The sequence below is a fragment of the Scomber japonicus genome, chromosome 20 (genome assembly GCF_027409825.1).
Source record: "Scomber japonicus isolate fScoJap1 chromosome 20, fScoJap1.pri, whole genome shotgun sequence".
NCBI classification, from domain to species: domain Eukaryota; kingdom Metazoa; phylum Chordata; class Actinopteri; order Scombriformes; family Scombridae; genus Scomber; species Scomber japonicus.
In genome coordinates, this window is record NC_070597.1 from 13,595,724 (window position 1) to 13,619,739 (window position 24,016).

At 40.0% G+C, this 24,016-nt stretch overlaps 1 protein-coding gene across 1 annotated transcript; it reads right to left on the reverse strand.

The window, feature by feature from the left end:
* On the reverse strand, positions 1-24,016 carry adam11 (ADAM metallopeptidase domain 11). The gene is made up of 28 exons (XM_053341055.1): positions 23,965-24,016; positions 22,240-22,379; positions 21,804-21,946; positions 18,658-18,734; positions 18,143-18,209; positions 13,104-13,186; positions 12,598-12,655; positions 11,370-11,433; positions 10,453-10,610; positions 9,712-9,786; positions 9,518-9,589; positions 7,341-7,507; positions 7,174-7,258; positions 6,915-7,005; positions 6,397-6,448; positions 5,920-6,019; positions 5,390-5,461; positions 4,972-5,064; positions 4,761-4,841; positions 4,573-4,623; positions 4,395-4,458; positions 4,119-4,224; positions 3,822-3,941; positions 3,074-3,242; positions 2,612-2,726; positions 1,672-1,762; positions 655-672; positions 1-140 (listed from the first exon to the last, which is right to left on the reverse strand). Exons 2-28 carry the CDS (start codon positions 22,295-22,297, stop codon positions 125-127), a joined length of 2,346 nt encoding a protein of 781 aa, XP_053197030.1. The 5' UTR covers positions 22,298-22,379; positions 23,965-24,016; the 3' UTR covers positions 1-124.

The window sequence follows — 24,016 nt, forward strand, 5'->3', positions numbered from 1 at the left end:
GAAAACAGGAAAGATCTGAGGGCTCGTAACCATTTGCAGAGCAAGTGGAAGACATCTTTTGTTTTGTCTCCTCAGAGCTGAATGGACACAGTGTAAGGAAGACAGGACAGCAGAGAGAGACGGCTCAAACTCCCGAAGATCTGGAAAGAGAAGAGGAATGGAGATGGGGGAGATAAAGAGGTGAGGGAAGAAGAGAAAGTGGAAGAGATAGATGTGGATACTTTAATTCATAAAATCTCATAAAATATGTCATAAAAAAAACAAAACTTAAAAGAAGCATTCACCTTTTATTATTGCAAGTCTGATGAAGTTAACATTACACAGTCAACATTGCACCTATTTTCTAGCAATGGCTGCAGGAAACAAGCAGTAAAGACAATAATGAAGCAAACTAGGATATAATTTAATGTTTCCTTTAACTGTTTGTGAGCTGTATGAAAAAAATGTGTGAAAGATTCAAAATAAAGCAGGTGTGTTTGTATATGTGTGTGTTCGAGCTTCAAAATATTTGAAAGCACTTGAAGCTGTAGGTGATCAGAGGATAAAGAAGCAGATGATCCTCATGAAACAGATGGCATTAGGTTGACATAATGAATGATGATCACAGATAATGTTTTAGTTTGAGTTCATCATCACCCAAAGGCGGGCTCGTACCTTCCTCTTCGGATGTTTCTGGAGCCGCAGGGAGGCAGGAACAAGACAGAGAGAGCAGATGGAAGACAAGAGAACAGTATAAAGATAAGACTCTCTTTTGTCAAATGTGGGGCAAGAAGCTGCATAAAAAAACATGCAATCAATCTACTTCCGCAAGAAAAGCACCCAACAAAGCAACTGGAAACATACTCAATGTTGATCTTTGGTTATTCAGAAACCACTACCAAAGAAGTAGCCACTGCTCTGTAAATTTGATGTTATCATCCAAGCTGCACCCATACCATCCAGACAAAAGATCCCAACAGGGGCAAGTTAATCTCTTTGCATGCTGCAGACATGCCACGGCAAAGCTAGAATGAGGCAGAACAACACTGTAATGTGCAAATACATCCATAGAAAGGAAACCTGGAGTGAAATCCAGTCATACAGAGAGGGGGCAGGGGAGTCAAAAAAAATGTGTTAATGTGTCAACAATTCATTTAGTTTTGTCCTCTTTTTGAGTATGTTAGTGTTACAAGATATACTGTATAAAAACTGTTTGACCTATTTAGCTCTGTGTGGTGTGAGAGTTCAATTTGAGTGTTGGGAATAGTAAGTAATGCTTATTAAGGTTAACATGTTATCTTGATGTTAAGTTCATTTAATTCATTCATTCATTTTTCAAACCGCTTAGTACACAGACAATCATTCACACCTACCAATCAAGCCACCAATTAACTAAACCTGCATGTTTTTGATTTGTGGGAGGAAGCCGGAGTGCCCAGAGCGAACCCACGCATAATAGCTAAAAGAGCTAATGAGGAATTGTAAGCACTATCATTCATGCTCCCTGCAGACGGCAAATAAAGTCTAGTTACAAGTCCATCAGCATGAACCACAAACCACACATGGTCTCTGGTGGTGATTATGGATGAGACTGCAAGCACAGTAGCATTAGCAGTGAGCCGCAGGCATGTGTATTAGCTGGCAGAGGAACACAGCAGGCACACATAGATGGAGGCATGCCAGAGATCTTACTTAAATCCCCAGCCAGTTCCCCCCAGGACTATCGCTGCCACCAGAATGGCACCAGCAACCGAACCTATTATGATATTGGTACCACTGGGACCTGTGGGAGTAAAGGAGTCAGCCGGTGAGGGAGGAGGGGGGGGGGTGCCTTTCATAAAACCCAAGGTCGCTTCACAATAACAAGAAACACAGACAAACATACACATTTAGCCTGCAAAAGCCTGCAGGAACAAGTGCCTTTTCAACAGCGATTTAAAAGTGTCCAGAGTTGGTGCCTGGCGAATGTCCTGAGGGAGCTATCAGGTTTTAATTACAATGTGATGCTCAATAACAAGGTGATACAGTTAAAACCTCCATATTGTGTTGTCCTTAGTGGGAAGACTGAAGTGACCCTCAACTTGAGAGGGTGCAAAATAATAGTAATTTGTATAAATTAATGAATTGGGGCTCGTGCATTTTATGCACTTATAAAAAGACACCTCATTATTTGTTTGCATATGTTTTCTTATGTAAAGTGTTTTTTCTATCTTTCAGAGCATCATCTAGGGGAAAGATACAGTGAAATACCTTCTAGGAGATGTACAAGAACAACTGACAGTGCCTGAAAATACAACCTCTAAGTCTTCAAATATGATACTCTTGTTACATGATGTGTAAATAAATGAAAGTTTTTTTTTAATGTTGAGGTAGTTTAGTTTTTGAATTTTTGATATGCTGCTTCATTTTGTTCCTTTTTACAATGCATTTCCTATTTTTATGGATGTTTATTCATTTGGAACTAACTATATTCCACTGCTGTTACCTTGCTGCAATTCATATATTTGTATATTTACTTGTTCTGTACTCTAATATCTATTTGCACAACTATTTTTGTTTTGTTCAAATTCACGGCAAAGGAGCCACTGTGACTTTACTTACTGGCTGATAAGAAAATGATTAGTGTGGTTACCTCTGTATTTCTCTGGGCCCTCAGGTGGAGTGGGGATGGGGATGGGGTCAAAAACGCTACAGTCCTTCCCAGTGTAGTCAGGATCACAGATACACTTCACCTCATTACTGCAAGTCTGTGGGAAACAAAGGAGAAAAATGATGAGGTAGGTGTATTCAACATTTGATCTCCTTACAACAGGCATGTCCAAACTATTCCATAAAGGACTGTGTGCCTGCAGGTTTTTGTCCCAACCAATCAAGAGCACACAATTCAACCAATCAGCTGTCTGAAGACTGAGATCAGCTTGGTTGGAATGAAAAGCTGCAGCCACAGGGATTTTAATGGAATAGTTTGGAGACCCCTGCCTTACAACCTCCAAACTTTTGTTTTCAAAAATGAAACCCCAAAGATGTAATAAGCAATAAAGCTCCACAAAACAAACTGATAATAAAATCTTGAAAACAGCGTAGACAGACTCACCCCGTGGTGGGAGCAGATGCGGGATAGTGAGGAGCCCGGGCAGATGCTGAGGTTAAATGTGTTCATAGGGAGGCAGCGGCGCTCGAGACACATCATGTTTGGCCCACATGGTGTCCCGTCCTCCACGTAGCCGAGGTCCAAGCCGTCATCCAACACTGCGTGACCGCCCCTTTTGTCATATGGTGACACAAAATAATGTTTGGTTTATCCAGAGTTACTGGCTTTACCTCAACAGCTGTTATTCCCCACAGCCACCATAGCAGCTTTAAATAAAATACCTCACTGAATACTACCTATAAATATGCTTATATACAGTAATATATATACATATGCATGAAAGTACAGTATATGCAGACACAGGAAATTGCATGAATGTGTATGTACAGTATATACTGTATACTGTATGACTACACTGTAATCTTACCACATTGGTTTCTTATGAGATCTGAACAGGCTCAGAACTGGCATTTGATCAAAGTCAAAGGTGTCACATTCAGTTAAAGGATCAATTATCCCTCTTAGATCTGACTTTTTGGCATCTCTTCTCACTTTCTCCTTTTTCTTCCATTCACCTTTCTCTTAGACGATTCCTTTTACTCCTGGTTGTCTTCTCTCTTTCACTTAGACGATTCCTTTTACTCCTGGTTGTCTTCTCTCTTTCACTCATCACTCATTGATGACCGAAACTAATATACAAGTTCTGACTCATGTAGAGAATCTGAATGTGGTTAAACAGCCCTCTGTGTACCTGCAGTCCAGGTATCTGTTCTGATGGTGGATGGTCAAACTGGTGACTTTTCCCTGAAGTTCGCCAAACCTCGGCTTGGCTGTCAGGTTGGTGCACAACAGTAAACCACACAGAACGTCTCTGATGAAGGTCAGGAAGAAAGATGGACAAAAACAACAACAAAAAAAACATAAAAAATCATTAGTTAGTTACAGAAAAAAGGTGTGTATAAAACTTTAAAGCTTGTCTTGATGTCTTGGATTAAAGTTTTGTTTGTTCATGTGGTTTCAGAATCTATTTTGCATGTTGTTCACTCACTGTTTGTTGCACTGGACCCATCGCTGTCCACTAGAGTCTGGACCACAGTTTCCTTTCTCTGTGCCCTCAGAGTTGAGCTTTTCATAGCAGAATCTGTCTGCTGAGTCTAACAAGAAAGCACAGAGTCTTTTACACCGTGCAATCCTTGCTACAAAGCTCTTTGATCTATGACAAAATCTATCATCTAAACCTATGACTAGCATGCAACTCCTGCTGTAACCACCAAAGGGCAATGCAACATCAAAAATGAAAGCTCAGCATCCAATAGAAACCTACTGTAGCCCCACAGAGTCCTGCACTGGCCATCTCTGGTCTTACAGCGACCTCCGTAGCAGCGACCCTGAGGACGAAGAGGCAGTCATGATGGCGATGATGAAGAAAGGGAGGAAAGGAAAGGGAGAATCAAACATGACAAGCACTAAACGACTCAACAAGTAGCTAGCATGATTTGTACCTGGCCAGCATCACACGTGTAGCCATCCAGTTTGTGGACATTATGAGGACACTGCAAGAGAAAAGAACATTATCTGTGTTTTACTGTTGCACAATCAATAAAAAACCTGATAAACCAGCCCTTAACTGTCACAGATGTTTTAAGCATCTTGATTAATGCACAGATGTGTCAGTGCTTTTTTTCCCCACCTGGCTTGTATCTCCCATGCAGGTCTCAGCAATGTCGCAGTCATTCACAGCTTCACGGCACGTCACCCCTCTCAGCTCGTACTGTCACAAAGAACCGCAGAGATACAGAGAGGAAAACAGAAAGACGTGAGAGTAAAAGAGTTGATAAGAGCTTTGATGAATGGCGACAAACTACACAGTTAAAATGGAGTGATGCATAAATGGAGCTCACCTTGCAGTCCCTGCAGCAGAGCCCGTTGCTGCACATGGCATTATGGGTTAGAGTGCACTTCTTACAGCAGTTGGCTCCACTCCGTGCACATTCCTATAGGTCGGAGAGGGTTTATAGTAATTTACTACAATCTAATAACGTGCATACAGTGCTGTCAGAGAGGGATTCTGGTCACTAAGCTTTTTCTACATAATTTAATGCAAAATATATTTGGTACATTGATTGCATCTCTTCCAGGATACAGGGAATTACAAAGAGCCGATCTGCTGATTGATTTAAGCTAACAGAAAAGAGTTGTGAAAGAGAATCATGTATATAACTACTACTTTGAATGACATTTGTTTGTTAAGAAAAAACAGTCCAAACTCATCAAATAAAAGACAACCAACAAGAGATTAGTTCATTCAGCTGTACTCACCACCAGAGAGCCACAGTCACATTCTTCTCCCACCTCTACATATCCATTGCCACACTCTGATAGGTCTAGCAGCTACAGGAAAAAAAGGTTACGCAAGGGAGCTATTGAGTTGAACAATGCATTTAAACATAACTGTCAATTAAATTACAGCTAAACCAACTACGGTGTCTCACCTCGGATTCACATTTTACTCACTGCATTTTTTGTGTTTTAAAATTAGAGTGTTGTAAATAAATATAAACTTCATTTTAGCAGAGTGTCATTTTTAGTGCACACACAAGTAATACAGGAATTAATACATATTCAACACACAAAACTGGATAATCTATGGATGTATTCAATTCTTAATTTTGCTACACTTTGCAACACTTGTTCAACTAATGTCAACTAGGTCTTTAAGGTAGATTTCATTTGATTGGTTTGAACAGTTAAAAGAATAAATTAAAGAAATGCATGCTTCAGTTGTAGTTTTTCTTAGATTTCTATTAAAGTGATTAAACCTCAGACTTCCCTCACTCAGTGTGTCTCACCTTGGTGGGCTTGTTGAAGAGACAGCTGCCTCCTCCCTGCTGAAGGAAACGAAGGTACTCGTCTATACTGCAGCGTGAGAACTTTCTGGGCAGGTAGTAGCTGATTAATACAGAAATCACACAGAGTTACATTTGTTTGTCAGAAACTGCAGTATTGCTTAAAATCGTCAAAAGTCTGCATAAAATATGATAGCCTGTCAAGATAAATTTTGTTGATATTTAGCCCAAATAGTAGTTTACAAGTTAAATTTTGATAAGCCTTCATTTTCTCATTACATTGCAGATCTTGTGCAAAAGCGGTAAGACAAGCAAGAAATATAAATCACACAGAATGTGATAATAAACCTTTAGAGGGTTTACTGGAACATATTTAACAAGCATGAAGGTGACCAGGTGTTTCCACAGATTCAAGTTTTAGTTGAAGTTCCTTAATGTGTTGCAGGTCTCTGGTTAATTTATGATAAATTGAATGCATACCCTGTATCCTCCATGATGCAGCCTAACCAAGGGTCTGGACACCTGCAGTCTCCTGGATGTGCACACACACAAAAAACAAAAAAACATGACAAAATTACAACGAAACAGCACACAACAAAACATTTTGAGCTCTATCTTTCAATCCTGCTCCCCAATAATGACTTCACGCCACTAGAGGGAGTTGTAAGGACAATTTAAAATGAGATGTTGGGTCTTCTTAGTGTGAAATTCAGTAAGATCTGCAAGTTATCAGTAGGTAACAGACCAACACTTATACACACTTATAACAGTGCAATAAAAAATAAAATAGTATCTGCTTGAAGTCACTTTGCTGTAATAATGACATAATACAGGGGGACATCAGAAATATACTAATGGAAAAAATCAAGTACACGTTGTGGTGTCTTACAACTTGGCATCTCCTCTGTATTTCTGAATGACTGTGTTTGTGTGCCAGTCTCCTGTGAATCTTTGTGCAAAGCTACAATCAACAATCTGCAATCCTACTTTATTCTCACCTGCAGCAGGCCGCTCTTTGTTCCTCAGCATGCCGATGTTCTGGCCAAGGCTCTGACACAACGTGATGGCCATAGGGCCCACACTACCATACTGAAGATGCACACATATAAATCAAGTTAACAACAACTAGAGGAAAAGGAGAGTAAACTGTCTTTAATAAAAGATTCATGAGAAACATTAACACCTTCATAAAATACACAGATTCCACTTCACTGGATGTACGCCATGATTTTATGGAACAAAAGAAATCAGTCTCACCTCATTGACGCCACCACCCCTGGTTAGAGAACAGATGCCCCCGATGTACGCTGCCTCGCTGCGACTGCTCATGAACGTCCTCCCACTGCGAGAAACACAAGGCTGCTATAATGACAGAAGAGGAATGATAACAACGAGAAAAGCTAAAAGCAAAGGACTCAACACACGAGAAGAGGTGCACGGCGTCGCAGCGTTCCTTGATGCTCTCCTTTCTGAACTTCATGAAGTCGCGTAGTGTAAGCAAGGCATCGTCGCCCACGGAGATCCTGTTTTCAGATGACCAGGTTTCCATTGCCACCAGGACGATGCGAGTGTTGAGCTGCTCCTTATAGATCTGGACACATCAGAAGGAAAGAAATATAAGCAAGTATTATGCACCGGGGTGAGGAGATGCAACCAAGAGACATTCAGAAGAGTCTCTTTGTGTTTGTCTAAAGTTTCTATCATCCATCTCAAGTTTATAACAAAAAAACTGAACAAAAAACAGCAAGATTCATGGCTACAGCTGATGTTTGTGCATGCATTAATGAGGTGGTTGCAACAGGCTAGTTCTTGAGGAAAGGGGCGTTATCAGAAATGTTTAAATGTTGAATTTGTAGACTAATCATAAGGAAAACTGCATCCTGTTAGCAGAACTTTACAAATGAAGGAGCTTTAAAAAAGAAGAGTGAATTCAATTTCAGCATCTAAGTCATGGAAACTGTCTCATCTGTCTACTTCTGGCATGGAGGTGGAGAAGGCAAACAGCAACAACTGGTTGCTATAGAAACCAACACCATTGTGTTTGTGAGTGAGGGGTTTCCCATGCTGATGCTGCAGCAGAGGGCAGACAGAGGAACACAGTACATTTGCTACACTTCAGATAGCTCTTCTGGAGGGTAATCCTCATGTGTATTACACGCACGCAGACGCAAGATTTATCACTGACTGTAAAGCCCCAAATCATCGTCACTGTCCACTGTATTCCAGGACCAACTGTCCATCTTTGCACAGGCTAAGACGTTGGTATTTGATTGTTTATAAAGCTAGCTGGGGAAATGGTTCTCCTACCTTTGTATGACTTACTGCACATAATTCAATCTACAACCATTGCTTCAGATTGTAAATATATATATCTGTCCCTATTGCTCTGATAGATATGGGAAATAGTTTTTGATATCCTGCTACTTGCAATGTCTGTAAATCAAAGGAGGTGAGAACTGCGCAAATAACAAATAAAAACTAGATACTTTGACAACCTCTCTTCCTCTGTTATCAGTTCATTAAGAATGTTTTTGGAACGGTTCTTCATACCTGGTGCTATTCATTTTTTGTTGGTTTGTCTCACTTGAATTTATAAAGATTACATAAAATTGACCTTCTTACCATAAAGTAATCTTACCTCTAATACAGAAGTGTCTGTATGTTTCACAAAGGTATGAGGGTGAAGTCAGCATCATACATTGAATAACATGGCAGTCAGTTAAAGGCAACCACAGTAGCTAATTTCCAATATTTTAACATTTTTTCATTTTTATTTATTGTTATGAGCAGATTTCAGAATTAAAGTTCCCTCCAAAATTGTTGCTTAGGGCCAGAGGTGGTTCAAGATGTGTTCTTTTTTGCCTCTTCAATGATACTACACCACGATCATTACAAATGAACTATATTTGTACACATTTATACATCACTACATCACTTCAAGTTTTTGATAATAGAAAGATGACAGGAAACAAAAGATACAACAAGGGTCTGCGGTTAGATTCAAACATTGCATGGTCGTGGTCTTAACCCCTACTCCACAGGGACAGCCCATAGTTGTACTTGTCTACCTGCTAGTATACTGGTTAAGGAGCATGCCACACAACTGCAATGTCTCCATGTTGATTCCAGCACCAGACCCTTGTTGCATGTCTCAAGGGTCTCTCTCATTCACTTTCTGTGCAATCTCTCCATTGTCACTATAATAAAGGTTTAAAATGCCCCTAAAATTATGTTTTAACAAAATCTTGTTGAGTAGGACTGTGGGATGTACGAGATGATGGCTAATATTCAGCGCTGACCCTGACAACTGATAAATTAGGAATAGATTTGTGGTTGTGAAAAGACCTACAGGACTTTCTGATACACCCCCGCCTTCAACACAATTTGAAACCAAACCTGGCATAACATCAAATGACTTGTGGCATTTTGTGAATGAGTGATGGCAGCTCTCCCACAACAGTATGGCAATGGTCCAGAGTTAAGCTCAAGAGATCTCTGGTGACAAATATTCAATATGAAAGATGCTGAGGTTAAAAAAAAAACAGATGATGGAATAACAGCAAAATATCCACTTTTCCATAATATTGCAATGTGTTCTCACCGCATCAGCCATGTTCACCACAGCTTTGGCAAAGTTCTTCGTCACAGTGGTCGAGCGACGGAGCTGGACAAACTAAGAGAAGAAGACAAGAAACTGCCATTTCAGCATTTTTCTGCGCTCACATTATTGCCTCCTTCATGCTGCAGTTGCACAGATAAGAATAACATATTGAAGCTGTCAAGCCTCACACCTACCAGTTCATGGTCATTGACCACCATCAGCTCGATGTACTTGGTCTCAGTCTGCACGGTGCGCTGGCCTCGCCGCACCTGGAGGGGGCAAAAGAAATCCACTCAGCCAGATTTCTGAATCGGCTGTCATAATAACCTTCACACAGAACAAACAGACACACACACGTAAACACAACCCACACACACAAGCCCAGCAAGTGAAACTATTACTCACACCGAGCGCACACACACACACACATGCACACATGCTGATGCCGGTGAAACTCTAGTCTTTGTCCTTGAGAGGGAAACACAACTTGGGGCGAAGTAATCAGTCATTCATTTGGAAGATTATTGCTCTACAGCTCCCATGTCTGATTACTGCAGAAGTGCGACAAGATAGAAAATTACTTTAAAGCCCCTGGAAACATAGTTTATAGATAACATTACTTTGGTACAAATACTTCAAATAGTTCATGTAGGACCTCATCGAGTAAGAAGCTGATTAAGAAAATATGTTTTCAGGGATCTTAAAAGGCAAATGTAGATCTGGCTAACACTTAAATACCACAATTATCTCTTTTTTTTATTATCTCCCTGTGAACTAATCTGACAGGCTTTTCTGTTTAATTTAAATTCTGCTCTCATATATCTCCTCTGATATTTTCTTCATAGTGACATTTGCTGCAGTGCATGTCCCTCGCAGGCCATCTGTGTGCATATATGCAGGTGTGTGTGGGGATAAAGAGTCATATGAAAACTAACATTTCTTTTTGAGCGTTTCAGGCCTTCTGTAAAGATGGGTTTCTCCTCCTCAGACCAGTTGTCTCCATCCTGAGCCTCACTGTCCTCTTCCAGCTCATCGCCTTCTTCACCATGGCCATCTGTCTGTCCCTCTGGCTCTGTTCTGTTCACAGAGCATCCTGGGACACATACATACAGATGGTACACAGACAGACAGAGTACATGAAAGAGAAAAAGTGGCTAGTCATCAGCCCAGGGATGGATGTAACCATGTATTTTAGTCCACTGATCTGTTGGGAGAAATCAATATCACACAGCCAGAGGAGGTGAGAGAGAGAGGGGTGAGGAGACAAGGAGGAAGGTAAGGCAAGGGTTGGGTAACAGGAAGGAGAGGGGAGACAAATACAGACGAGTGTCAGGGACAAAGAGGAGAGGAGTGGAAGAGATGCAGCCAAATTAAATGTTTAGCAAGGACAAGGAGGGCAGCGGGACAACTTGAGGAGGACATACTGAGTGTGTGTAGATAGAAAGAAAGAAAGAAAAAAAAAGAAACCAAATAAGGAACTGAATCAGAAATAATTTGATTATTTCAAACCATCCAATGTCAAGGACAAGGCTGAACATGTCGTCTCAAATCAAATTATGGTAGGCAGCACCCACAAATAGACCAATAAATATATTTCATGTAGACCCAAAATGTATCACATCACCATTTAATCAGACAAGTGATGCTTGAGATGGCTTAAAAATGTGTCCAATTTGTAGCTGGATTTATATAGTTTTGTGTCACTGTAATTTAGAAAATAGAAGTTGATTAGATGAATATTTTGTATCCATCAAAGCTTTATCAGCATCGGAGGACTGAAATAATCTCCAAAGTTCAGAGAGTTACAGAGGAAGGTGACTGTAAGGAGTCTCAAAGGAGTGCAGTTTCCTACCTGGACAGGGAGGTGGGAGGAGGTCAATGTCAGGCATACGATACACAATGTGATCATTGTGCTCCTGGTGGGAGTCAAGAAAAACATTATGAAGACACAGAGAGAGAGAGAGAGAGAGAGAGAGAGAGAGAGAGAGAGAGAGAAAAGGGGAAGGGGACAATCAATAGTGCATGTACTTGGAAAAATTATGAATTTTAACCTCAGATTTATTTACATCAAATGTGGTGACCTACCTCAAAAAAAAGAGAAAAACTTCAACATGATTTTATATCACGCAAAAAATAATATTCCAGGAATAAGGAATGAGGAGCGAAAAAGTTATAAAATCTAAAATCTTTATTAACAGTGAATTTAACATAAGTGCTTTTAAAACCACTCATCCTGAATTTAAAAGCTTTTCTGTGTGAAGAAGTGCTGCTGTGTCCTCTGAGGTAGAGATGGATCCACGTGAGGAAAGTGCTCTGATGCATAATTAATCAATCACTGGGCTGTCATAATGGCAATAACACTACTGGACATGGTTGTACACTTGAGCTGGGAATAAATACTTTATGAAAATGACCCATCAGAAATATAGAGCTGAAGAGAGAACAAGAGTGAGAGAGTATGAAGATGAGCTGGGAGGCTATTGATCCATCTCTCCAGTCTATGTAATTGAGCTCTACTTCGATTACTGTCGGCCTTAATGGAAAAAAAGCTCAGCCTCTTCCACTCTAAACACTTTCTTCCCACTCCCTTCTGTCACTCTGCTATACGTCTGTTTCTTCCACAATATTAGACATGTTCTAAAATCAAATCTGAATGTGTTTTAAAGCTCTAAAAACCTTGTTTAACTTTTTACATTTGCCCATTTTTTTACTTCTCCCTCCTCTCCTTCCTCTCTGTCAGATTATATCTCTCACAGAGAAGAGACAGGAGATGTGTTTCACTCAGGGTAGATTGAGTATCAACTCAATACTTTCCATACAGCACCTCAGAGATAAAGTAACATTGACTGGACAGAAGGAAAGTCACGGAGCGATATGGGGACAGAGAGTGAAAGTGAGACTGTGAGTAGCTTGTTTTGTAAAGATTTCAACCATATTTTGATTGGTTTGAAAGACTGGAGCAGTCTTTTAAAATCTTTTTTTTTTACATGATCTCAGTGTTGCTACTAAACAGATATGTGTGTTTAACTGAACTAGTTCACCCACACTGCTGTGTCTGTCCTCATGAAATCCTGACTCACCTCTCCACTGTCAACAGGTTCAATCCCATAGGAGAAGTTCCCGTCAGAAAACATCCCCCTAGAAATAAGAAGCACAGCAGAGTGTGTAAGAGAAAATATTCATGTACCTGAGGTGTTGAAGGTGAAAGACAGGAAGGTGGGCAGGACAGGTATAGAGGGTTTTGGAAAGAATGAGTTTTTAGGAAAACAACATCATGCTAAGAAAATCGCAGTACCAATGCTAAGATGCTGAAAAGTGTAGTAGGTATTATATTTACCATGTTCATCATCTTAGTGTAGCTCTCAATTAGAACTAAATACAAGATTGTCATCAGTGTTTTATAATTGTATATGTGTAAATGAACCAAAAAAGGGGGAAGCCTTTTAATTAAATATACTGTGTTTTAGTAACATGTTAATATTATAAACATTGTTAAGCTTAGAGCACTTCTTTGACACCAAATGAATCCTGACTGAGTTTATATTTTTGGGTGAATGACAATATTTAGAAAAAGTGGCCAACTCACTGCAGGCCATGGCAGGTGGACAGAGCGACCCAGGAGCTGGGCAGCCCCCGCACTCGCCCGTGGTAATAGCAGTGCTCTCCTCCCTGGAATCAAATCATAGATTACAGAAAAGACACTGAACCCTCCATCATGCCTCCTGATCACCTGACCCCCAAATACACACTGGGCAGGGATATTCTGTCAGCTTGTGGCCCACAGCTGACTGGATGGGTCAACTGAAGGATATCAGTGACTACTGTATGACTCGAGATCCGAGAAAACCTACACCTGAAGTGGCTGCCACTGAGTTGTGTTTCACCAAGGAAAAGCTGCGTGACGAAGAGGGTGAGGGTGAGGGTGAGGGTTTGTGTGTGTGTGTGGTTTCAATTAAAGTGCAGCACACAGTGGATGGCGGGTGTGGCGTATGTGTCTTTGTTAGTTTCTCCCAACGCAGTTGTCATTTTCTCAGATTTTGAAAGCTCCACCAAAGGCCACAGAAGACATTAAACAACTGTTTTCACAAGACAAGTACATTACATGTAAAAATATAACTTTTGCACACAAAGTGGAAGCATGTTTTGCTTTTTTGCCGAACAGAGTTAAGCACCCAGCGGCTGATATGTTCATTTTGGCAGACATGCTGTAGGGTCTCACCTGGACACCCCTTTTCCAAATACCTTCTACTGATTATTCATAATCCCCTGAAAGGCTCCAACTGGTTGATCATGTTTTGAATATAGTGTTTCCATGCTGCCTCTCAGAGTAGTCTCAGAGTATGATCAGATTACAACAGTCGAAGCGGAGACTTGGCAATAGACATGCAACTAGTGCGTGTGTAAAGCTGTATGAGCAAACTAAAGTTGTGTGGGGGGAAGTAAATTCTGCATGGTCGACAGAGTTACACCGAAGAGAGGATTTTTTAATAATCAAGCATTGTTTTGGATCGAGATTACAGTCAAGTGGCTTTGTAGGTCCTTTGATGGAGTGTGTGTATGTGTTTAATAAGGTCAGTTTCAGGTGTTTGTAATGAGCCCCAATATGTCATGACTGCCACATGAGACTGCACTCTATCACAGCCGAAAGCCCAAAATGAAAAGAGACATGGAGGAGTTGTTGTTCTTAATGCTTGGTCAACCTTTACACTGAGCTGCAACTCAAACCTGCTCACTCTGCAATCCCATCAAATCAAGTGCGAATTTGCAGCGTATTAAGTGGCTTGATTAAGTGAAGTAGATCACAGCTGAAATATCCTTCTTGTGAAGCGATTGTGTCTGCTTCACAAGAAGGATATTTCAGCTGTGATCTACTTCAAGGCAGACTAAACACTGGGTAAAGCCTCACACACAGTCAACCAGGATCCTGTTGATGGGAAATCAATAGCTGACCTGGTTGTCTGTCAACCACAGCATCCTCATCTGGCATCACACACATCCCAGAGAGAAAGCTTAAATCAGAGGCGTTTAATTTCTCACCTGGTTCCCTCAAATTTGAGGTGGGTGGGGGGCTTGTTGCTTTGCATACACAAAACCCACAAAACCCTACCGCTAACGGGGAATGCACATGAAATTGATCATCACCATACATCAACTTTCTCCACTGCGATCGTAGTCGGGCAATTAGCATGATTCTGCTGACTAGCTATCAGCTGAGTGAAGCTATATGTACATGGTGCTTGGAGCTAAATGTTAACGTCACCATGGGAACACACACAACCATTTTAGAGTCAGCATACTAACACAGAGTATGACTAAGACTGATGGGAATGGCATTATTTTACATGTATTTAGTTATAAAGTACTGGAAAAAAATGTATTTGGTTGTTAGACAAAAAAGTCAGGTGATCCCAAAATTCATTCAATTTCATCCTGAAGGGAACATGACCATCTGTACCAAGTTTAAAAGGCAATCAATCTGACGTCATTGCAAATTTTTGCTCAAATATCAACCTAATAGTGGCTAATAATAAGTAAATGAATGGCAAGATGGTGAATAAATAAAATATATTTAATTGGAAGTTAAAGTTTTTACATCATTATAATTTTAGGGATCCATTCAAAGTAATGGAATGACATTAGTGGTTCTCAAAATAGTGACCACTTAGTCAGATTAAGTCCTGGCATTTTCATAGAGCTTATTTAGATTCAGCGTCAGTTCATCTGTTGAGGAAGAAAAGGACTTTCATTCTTCTTAGTGAATCATGAGACCTGCAGCACTTAGTGCAGGGCAGGATAATAAATAAATAAAAGGTAAGATTACGAGGCTAAATGGAGGAAATCAAATTGCCTGACACAGCAGACACATACTGGCTATGACGGACTGAGTGCGCTTTTCAGAGGAGATGTATGTGCCTCAAATAATGGACACACAAATAAACCACGTGATATAAAAAATCATGGGTCAGTCATGAAATGTCACCAGCACTGCGAGCAGAGGGACAGGCAGGCAGGCAGGCCACTAAATTAGAAATGACATCAATTTTAAAATTTAAAACTTGTGCGCAAAAATGAGAGTAAATAAACAGTTACGTCCCGCAGAGACAAAAGGATTAAATTTGACATGATCAACTCTAACCAAATTAAAAAAGCTGGCGTTTACTCCATGTCTGAAATTTGACTCAGCACTGTTGAGAGCAGAGCTGAGATGACTGAAAGAAAAGCAGAGATACAAGAGCTTATAAGAGGTTATGTAAAGAGAGACAAGGATAAGATCGAACAAAAGCATCATTTAAAAGTTTTCATGGATATGAAGATCATTTTTCTATACAGTTAATGACAGGTTAAAAATTATTCAGGGAAATACAAAAAACATTTTAACTTCACTTTTCCGCCACGTCTCCCTCTGTGTGTATGTTTGATCGAAGCTACTACATGATCAATGCTAATATTATTATTCATGTACTGTAATCTGCAATGCTGCAAGATGATAATGGGTGGAACACATTGTCAATCAAACTAGACTTCATATTATTGGTACTGAGCTGGAGTTGTCAGGGATCAAAAATGTGATGTTTTCCCCACTGAGATCTTATGTTTTCAACCTTTAAAATATGTGTTTGCTTGGTTCTCAAGCTCACAGAGCACCGAAAACCAATTTGGCAATTATAGAAAATGAAAAATCTTCTCTTTTTGTCAGACATCAAGGCGCATTCAGCAGGACACTGACAAATACTCTATATAAAACTGTTCCTATCAATCCCAGCCAAACCTCATCTCTAATTCAGCCGGGCACCAGCTCAATGGAATAGCATGGATCCACAGGGACCAATAAAAAACTGAGACACAAAAGCAGGGGGAATTTATTGGCATGTCAATAAAACTAAATAAATCAAGCCTGAGATGGTGGTGACTGGGTGAGGGAGCTGCATATATTAGGCTCTGAGTCCCGCATTCAGAATGTCACCAAGAGCAATTTTTTGCTTTTATGATATAAATCTCCACAAATGAACGTGTAGGTGTTTGAACATGTATCTGTAAATTTACTTGTAGGTGTGCATTTACATTTAGATTATATAACACGTTTTGATATGAAGTACAAATGTATAATTCTAACTGACACCTGAAAACAAATTCATATAAATATTACTATAAAATAAATGATTTTTAAAGATGGTTCCATAACGACCATTCACTCAAACTGCTTTGCTTTATCTAATGAAGAAAATATCGTCAGCACTCTAAATTTATCATATTCATACATGTTTGTTGTTGTTTTGTTTTGTTTTTATAAAAAGATGTCTTTATAGTTATAATAAGTATATTATATTCTCTAACAGAGAATAATCTGTCAGTAAAATAAATGACAAAGTGTAATTAATGCATGATGTTCCACAGGGATCCAGTCTTGAGCCATAGTTTTCTATTATTTATCTGAATGGTTTGCCAAACACTGAATATTTTAGATAATTTACAGGATATTCAATGGCAAGAACTAAAGCAAAAGCATATCAATGGCCTTGCTGATGAATTAAGAATTACCTCAAGTCTTTGATATCCAAACATCTAATTATCAGAGGCCACTTTTCAATAATTCATCTACCTAATTCATCTAACTTTAAGTCTTTAAATGTTTTTTCTACACATAATTTGAACATAGTTTAATATGGTAAAGGACTTTTTTTCCTCTCCATATAATGTATCTACATTTGTTTGTTTTGTATTTTTATAATTAATTTGTGCTTATAACCTTCCTGTCAATTGAATACATTTAGCAAAGTAAGATTTGGTTTATTTGGTTCTGGAAATGAACATAATTTGAATTCCCCTCATGACAAAGTAGATCCACGTTGTTGCTGCTGTTGCTGCTGCTGCTGCTGACTGCTGGTTACCATGTCAACCATCCACTGATTGGTCAGGTGGTCTTTGGCAGAGAATCGGGGAGTGAAAGAGAGACTGAGAGAGGCAGGGGAGGACCAGGAGATAGAGAGAAAAGGGACAGAGACCAAAATAAAGCAGGAGGATTCAGACAGAGAGAGACAGTCTCACAGATGGTGATGAAAGCCAAGCTGTCTTCACTAACTAACACCTCACCCTGGCCTGTCTGTGATACCTTGTAAACAAACTGGACTCGCAAGATGATATTTGTTGGGCATTTTGCACAAATTTATAATGCATGACAGAGAGGTCAGCAACAACGTCAGCAAGTCAGTCATTGTGCAGCTGCAGCTCACATTTTGTTTTGAACACATTTCCAAAGATTCAATATGGCTTTAATGGATTGAAGAAACTAGTGTATGCAGCCAAAAGCGGCCAGTTACTATAAAGTTGAAGCAAATATCTTTATAACCACTCACACTAGTAATACAGAAAGAGTGTCTATGAAGTTTTGCTTTAGGGGCAAGATGAATGAGCCCTGCTGCTATTGGTTATTGATCACTGTTCAGTTCCACTCGGGGGGAACGTCCATGAAACATGCACACACCTGACATAAAAGATACACTGAAGTGCTGTCGTAAGCACTGGCATAAAATCAATTTATATTACAATGACTGGGATGAAAAAGTAGCTCACACTCTGATAGAAAGAACTATGGAAACAATTATGAAGAATTTATGGTAGTTTTACCATATTCTGGGACGGCTGCCCGTCCTCATCAAAGTGACGCTCCACATAGTCTGTTGACAAGAGATTGCTGAAGAGAAGAGGAAGAAAAAAGTGGAGGAAGCACAATAATTTGGTACTGACTGTTAGAGGTGGCAATAATACATTTTTTTGTAATGATATTTAATTGAACAGAATATTTATAAGCATCAAACATTAAGACTAGATCAACAAATGGCCAATTCATAAGTTAACTGTTTGCAGATTCAGTGAAAGATATTAAATACATGCAGTGCATAAGAACAAATTTTTAATTGAGTGAGAAGACAGATTGGGGAGATATACATTGCTGTTTAGCTCGCAGTCAATCTGTAATATGCCAACACACAGGATGGAGTAGGTGAGCATGAGATATAGTTGAAGAAAGATGGGCAGTACAGGGGTGTGCATGCAGGTCATGCTGTAAACAAAGCATCAAAATGTTTGGTAGGTTTATGGTGTGGATGTGTGAATGCTCATGCAGGCTTGAGTTTACTTACTGGTTGAGTTCCAGGTCAAGGATGAAAGATGTGCCAAAGGCCTCCACCAAGAAACTGCTCTGAGCCAGATGGATGGGCTGAGGGAGTGATAGAGGGAGGAAAAGTGGGAGGAGGAAGTAGAGGAGATAGACAAGAAACAAAAAGGACACTTGATACTGATAAAAAAAACTATGAGGAATTTAATCCTGTTGATTATGTCTATCAATAGATTGATCGATAGATCAATTGATGGTAGTCTGCAGGAAAAATGAGCACAGTTTGGAAAAGACTGCAGTGAATAAATGTGATCACTATAAATCAATGGCTTTATTTCATAAGTTGTGACTTTTGCTATGATGTGCCCCTATAGCGATACTACATACTAACTACATACAGTAGGTACTATCTTTATAGTATACTCTCTTACTTCTTAGTTGTTGTTCCTGTTTTATGCTAACAGGAAATGATAAAATACACTTGTACATCAGTAAACTGCATACACACACAAGGTACTTTGTGGAGGTTTGGACATGGTATTGGATGTTATGGAGCAATATCCATGGGCACAACTCATATCCTGCTATTTCACACTTTCCTAACCCTAACCCTAACACTTGCAGCCGGAGGTAACGCGTCAAGACATGTAGCAACGCCTCAACTTAAAGCTCTAAAGAAGATTTCTTCTAGCTGGGTACCACGGATGTAAATGATGCAGAATTTAAAATATTGAAAATGACAGCTTTGCAAATGTTATATGATGATGGAAACGTGTTTATGTTTGTTACTCCTAGAGGATGCTAACAAGGTAAAGGAATTTCTGGTCCACAACAAAGTAGACAGGAGTAGCATAAAGTAAAGTCACAATATGAAAAATGTATATTTTTTAGAATAGAAACTAAGCATAAATAGGTATTTTTTAATGCTTATGCTTACTTTTGCATAAATAAACTGTGAATCTCTAATTCGTTTTCTTGCAGAGCATTGGTCCCAGTCTCTAAAAATCAAATGACTCACTAATTTATCAAATATTTCAGACTTTCAGGAGGCTGTGAATAAGAGCTTGTGAAAAAAAACTGATGTGATAGAGAGAGCGGAGGAGGGAAGAAGACTGATGGATGTTCAATACAACATCATTTACCAGTGTGAACAGAGAACAAAGCAACAAAGGCTCAGATAATAAGGGACATCCTCTTGCATTGCCCTCTCCGTGAAGGCGAGATAGTCTCATCAGTCCCAGAGGCTTTTTGGATAAAGCTCTGTGTTGGGGCTAAATCAGCGCTGGCTAACCTTGCTCCAAGGTTAGTCCCATCCACATTATATGACAGAGTTCTGTGATGGTTCCCACTGGCCAGGTCTCATTAGTATTACCATGCACCCTCTGTAACCACTTAGTATCAATTTAAACCTCCTCTGGGTCTATATACTGTACAATAAAAAGCCCACACTGGTGCCTGTGAGCCGAGATAAAAAGGCTGCATCAGAGGTCTGACAGAAGATTTTTATTGTGTTGTTTTAGGGTGGCCTTTTTAACATCTGGCTCATCTGTGCCTGCAGAGTAAACATAACAACCTACAAATCTGACAGATTATTCATGATCAAAGTATCTTAAAGCATAAATACAATGTTTAAGTTGATCTAATTTGTCATAAATTTAGGTCTGGTACTCTTTGATAGGCCTTATTTCTGACATGTTAAAGACAAACATTGATAGACAACTAAAAAGAAGTATTCGAGCAAGAGATTTACCTTGAAGTTGCTGTGTTTTACACTAAAAATATAAAATATCAGTGTATAGTGTAAAAGTTTCCTCTTTTAACAAACCCACACCACCACCCTGCGTTTTACTGTCATTCAGCTCATTGTTTTGGTTTTACACCATTTAACTTTACTGATTAATTTGCACCACTCTCATAAATCTCAATAATAGATGCAGCAGGCAGATGTTTTTCAGTGGAAACAACTCCCTGTTCACAACCAAAAAAGGCGAATAAGCATTAGCATTTCACAGTTAAAGAGCTAGATATTTCCCTCAGGAGTTAGAGAAGGCCATGAACAGAGCCAAAAGAGGCGACACATTCATCAGGTGACCTGAAATACAACTCCAAATGGATGCTAATGTTGCACCTTGTCTGCTGAATGTATAAATAAGCAGCTGTTTGCTAACAGGCTCGCCGTATCAGCTTTATAAAGGAACAATACAGTATGTCAAAGTTGTTTTTACAGCTTGGCATGTTGCCTCCTAGAGATATGTTGCTTTGCTAATCCATATGGAGTCACTTGCCAAATACCTAGACCTGGAGGGCTACGCTAAACCTCATACAAAATGACATGCAAAGATCATTATTGTGCCTTTGCATAAAAATATTTTTCCTATGTTTACTTTATAGCTAACAGAAGGACTCCCAAAGTACTCTGCTGATATCTAAATTGATATTCTAAAGCATGGCAGCCCTCAAATGACTACATTATAAACAGAGATACATTAGATCTAAAATTGAGGTCATGAGACAACACAGTGACCACAGAGGGCAGCTCAAGGTGAAACCTGTGTTATATCCACCAGCTGGCCAGCTACTGACTGACAGCAAGTTTATAGTGAAGGTAACGAAAGAGCAGAAGTAGAGGTGTGAAATATAACCTAACTGACTGGAAAGAAGCATGTGGCTAGAGCTGAAACCGGCTGATTTTTTTTCCTGCCCTGTTGTGGCCCGGGCAAGCTGGGTATCATGTGGGGGGTGCAACAGGGTTGGGTATGAGTGACAGATGTGTGACTTCGGGAAGGAGGACAAGTAAAGGTGAACCATGTCCTGACATGGAGCAAGTGAAGAGCAGAGGTGGATTAAGTCCCAAAAGTTTTAGAAATCGAGTAAAACTACAATATTTAACATTAGAAATTGAAATGGTTTCTGTCCAGCATGAGGATTTCTATAAGGAGCAATGCCTGTTGAAAACACCAGACAGTTAGGGGTTGGACAGTTGGAGCTCATTTACAGTAGAGAAGCCCAGGCTTTCTTTGCAGGATGATTGAAGACTTAAGACACAATTTGATTTCAGTAATTAATGTGAAATTTAATTCTAGGAAAAGTGAATGATAACAAATCATGTGTTCAGCTCTGATGGTTTGGAGGATGGATGTAAAGCCAGTCACAGTTGCAGGCAACACTCACCTGCAGTCCCGCTGTGTCGTTTCTGACCCGGGTGTCTAGGTGGTTGTGGAGCAGCTCCTCCTGGGAGTGGATCTGCTGCAGGAGCCGCTTAGGCTGAACAACCTCTTCAACCGGAGGCTGCCTTCCCTGCCATTCCCTCACACCTGCAGAAAACACAGCAGATATTTCAATGCAAAGGCAGGCTGAAATGATGCTGAGAGTGTATGGAGCTCTGAATGTAAAGCTGTGATGCCGAATGTCTTAATCCTGCAGTCCTCCAGCTCTTAGTGGACTCAACAGCAAATGGTGAGCTGCTTGTTGACGATGCAACAATTACATGGTTCCTCTGATGAGCGCGCAGGTTAACTGGACGCAATAACGCACAAAAATCACAATTTATCATCGGTTAACTGAAGTAAATCTTAAAATAAAAGCCACATCAAGAAGACAGGCTTACCTGTCACGACACACCGTGCACACACTGCAGCGAACAGCAGGCATCTCACAGCGAGCATGATGCTCACATAGTCCCAGTGATTTCCTCGGTGCAGCGCCGCTAAATGAAGTGACAGGAGCCGTGCAGGAGCTGCAGAAGGACTGTTGTTGACAGGGAAGACAGTCAGAACAGCAGGGTCCTTTTGAGCCCCGTTTGGGACTGTTTCATCCACTGCGCCGAGGAGACAGTGCCGAGTGATGCCATAGAAATATTAAAGAAGCGGCTGTGCGCTGCTCTTCAACGAGGGTGCTGCAGTCAACAATACGTGCATTTCCTCAACCAGCCAGTTAATCCTTCTCCTTGAAGTCTTGTCTCTTGTTGAGCTGAACATTGATGTTTGAAAACACTTCTTATAAGCATAAATCTCACGTTTGTATCGCATAATTGTCCAATTTTGTTGGGGGGGTCCTACAGCATTTACACAAAGTAACATATCTCACAAAAATAGGTGATATTATTATGCTGGAGCTCTAGTATCAAACTGAATTATGCAAATTCACAATATTAACCACTGGTAAGCTTTGTCATCATATCATATTTAACAATGCAGGCGGAGTGGTCCTCACAATTACAATCATATTTTTAAAATGATAATAATAATCAGCCTGTTATTGGGGGGAAATGAAGACTATAATTGCCTTTTTAATAATACAAAGGGAACAATCTATTTGACATAGCTGAAGCTCTAGCATTTCGTCGAACTCACCTCATTATATTAAAATGTATATCACACACCATGCAATGTTTTCAGGTTCAGCAAAATAAAAATAACTGAGGCACGATAATAAATTCAGTCAATAAAAATAACAAGAAAATAAACTTCTCTAACCTAGACAACAACATTAATCACCGCCCATTGCGTGACGTTGATGAACCAGGCGCTATAAGGATGATAATTAAAAGGGTCCCAATTAACTTGCCACTTATATTGTTACTGTGGCACCGGTGTTACATTAAATTTGGTGACCAGTCCGATTCAGCGATCTGCGGTGTTTTGATAGTAGAAGCACTCAGATCATTTACTTAAGTAAAAGTATACATTTAACAACGTACATCATGCGTACTGACCAGTCAATGTATAAGCAGCATTGAAAAAATAGCCCGATTTTGTGCAAAATTAGCCTAGCCTACTTTTACTTCAGTAGCCTACTTTAAGTAGCCTAACTAAATTTATCTAATAATACGGCTATACATTTACTGAAGTATTTTTAAATGCTTGATTTTTACGTGTAATACAGTATTTATACGTTGTTGTAGTGATAGGCTAATTTACTTAAGGATATGAGTATCTCTCCCAACCATAGACTAAAAGAACACTGCAGGTCACTGACTCTGAAGGGTTACCACATAAGGCGTAACACCGGCACGTATTTTTAACACGTTACGTGCCACCACCACCACTTACGGGTTGTTGTCCTTTCACGCAGGTTGCTTCCTACCGTCCTGCCTCAGGGGGCAGTACTTCACCAGAAACAGATGCACTGGAAAACTTTGAGATTTATGCTTTACTAGACGTGTTCTCCGGAGATATTTCTCGCTTTTAGAAAAAAAAGGCTTCAATGATGACTGCGTTGGCTAATCCATCTCCGTTAAAGAGCTGCGCATAGCCGCTTTGACATGGAGCAGCTCCGGGACTGTCTCCAAGCAGTGGATGAGGGTCCCAAGCAGGTAGCGCGCATTTCTCACCTTCCTATCCGCCTCTAACGACTCAAAAGTGGCCCGACGAGGCTCCTCCGCT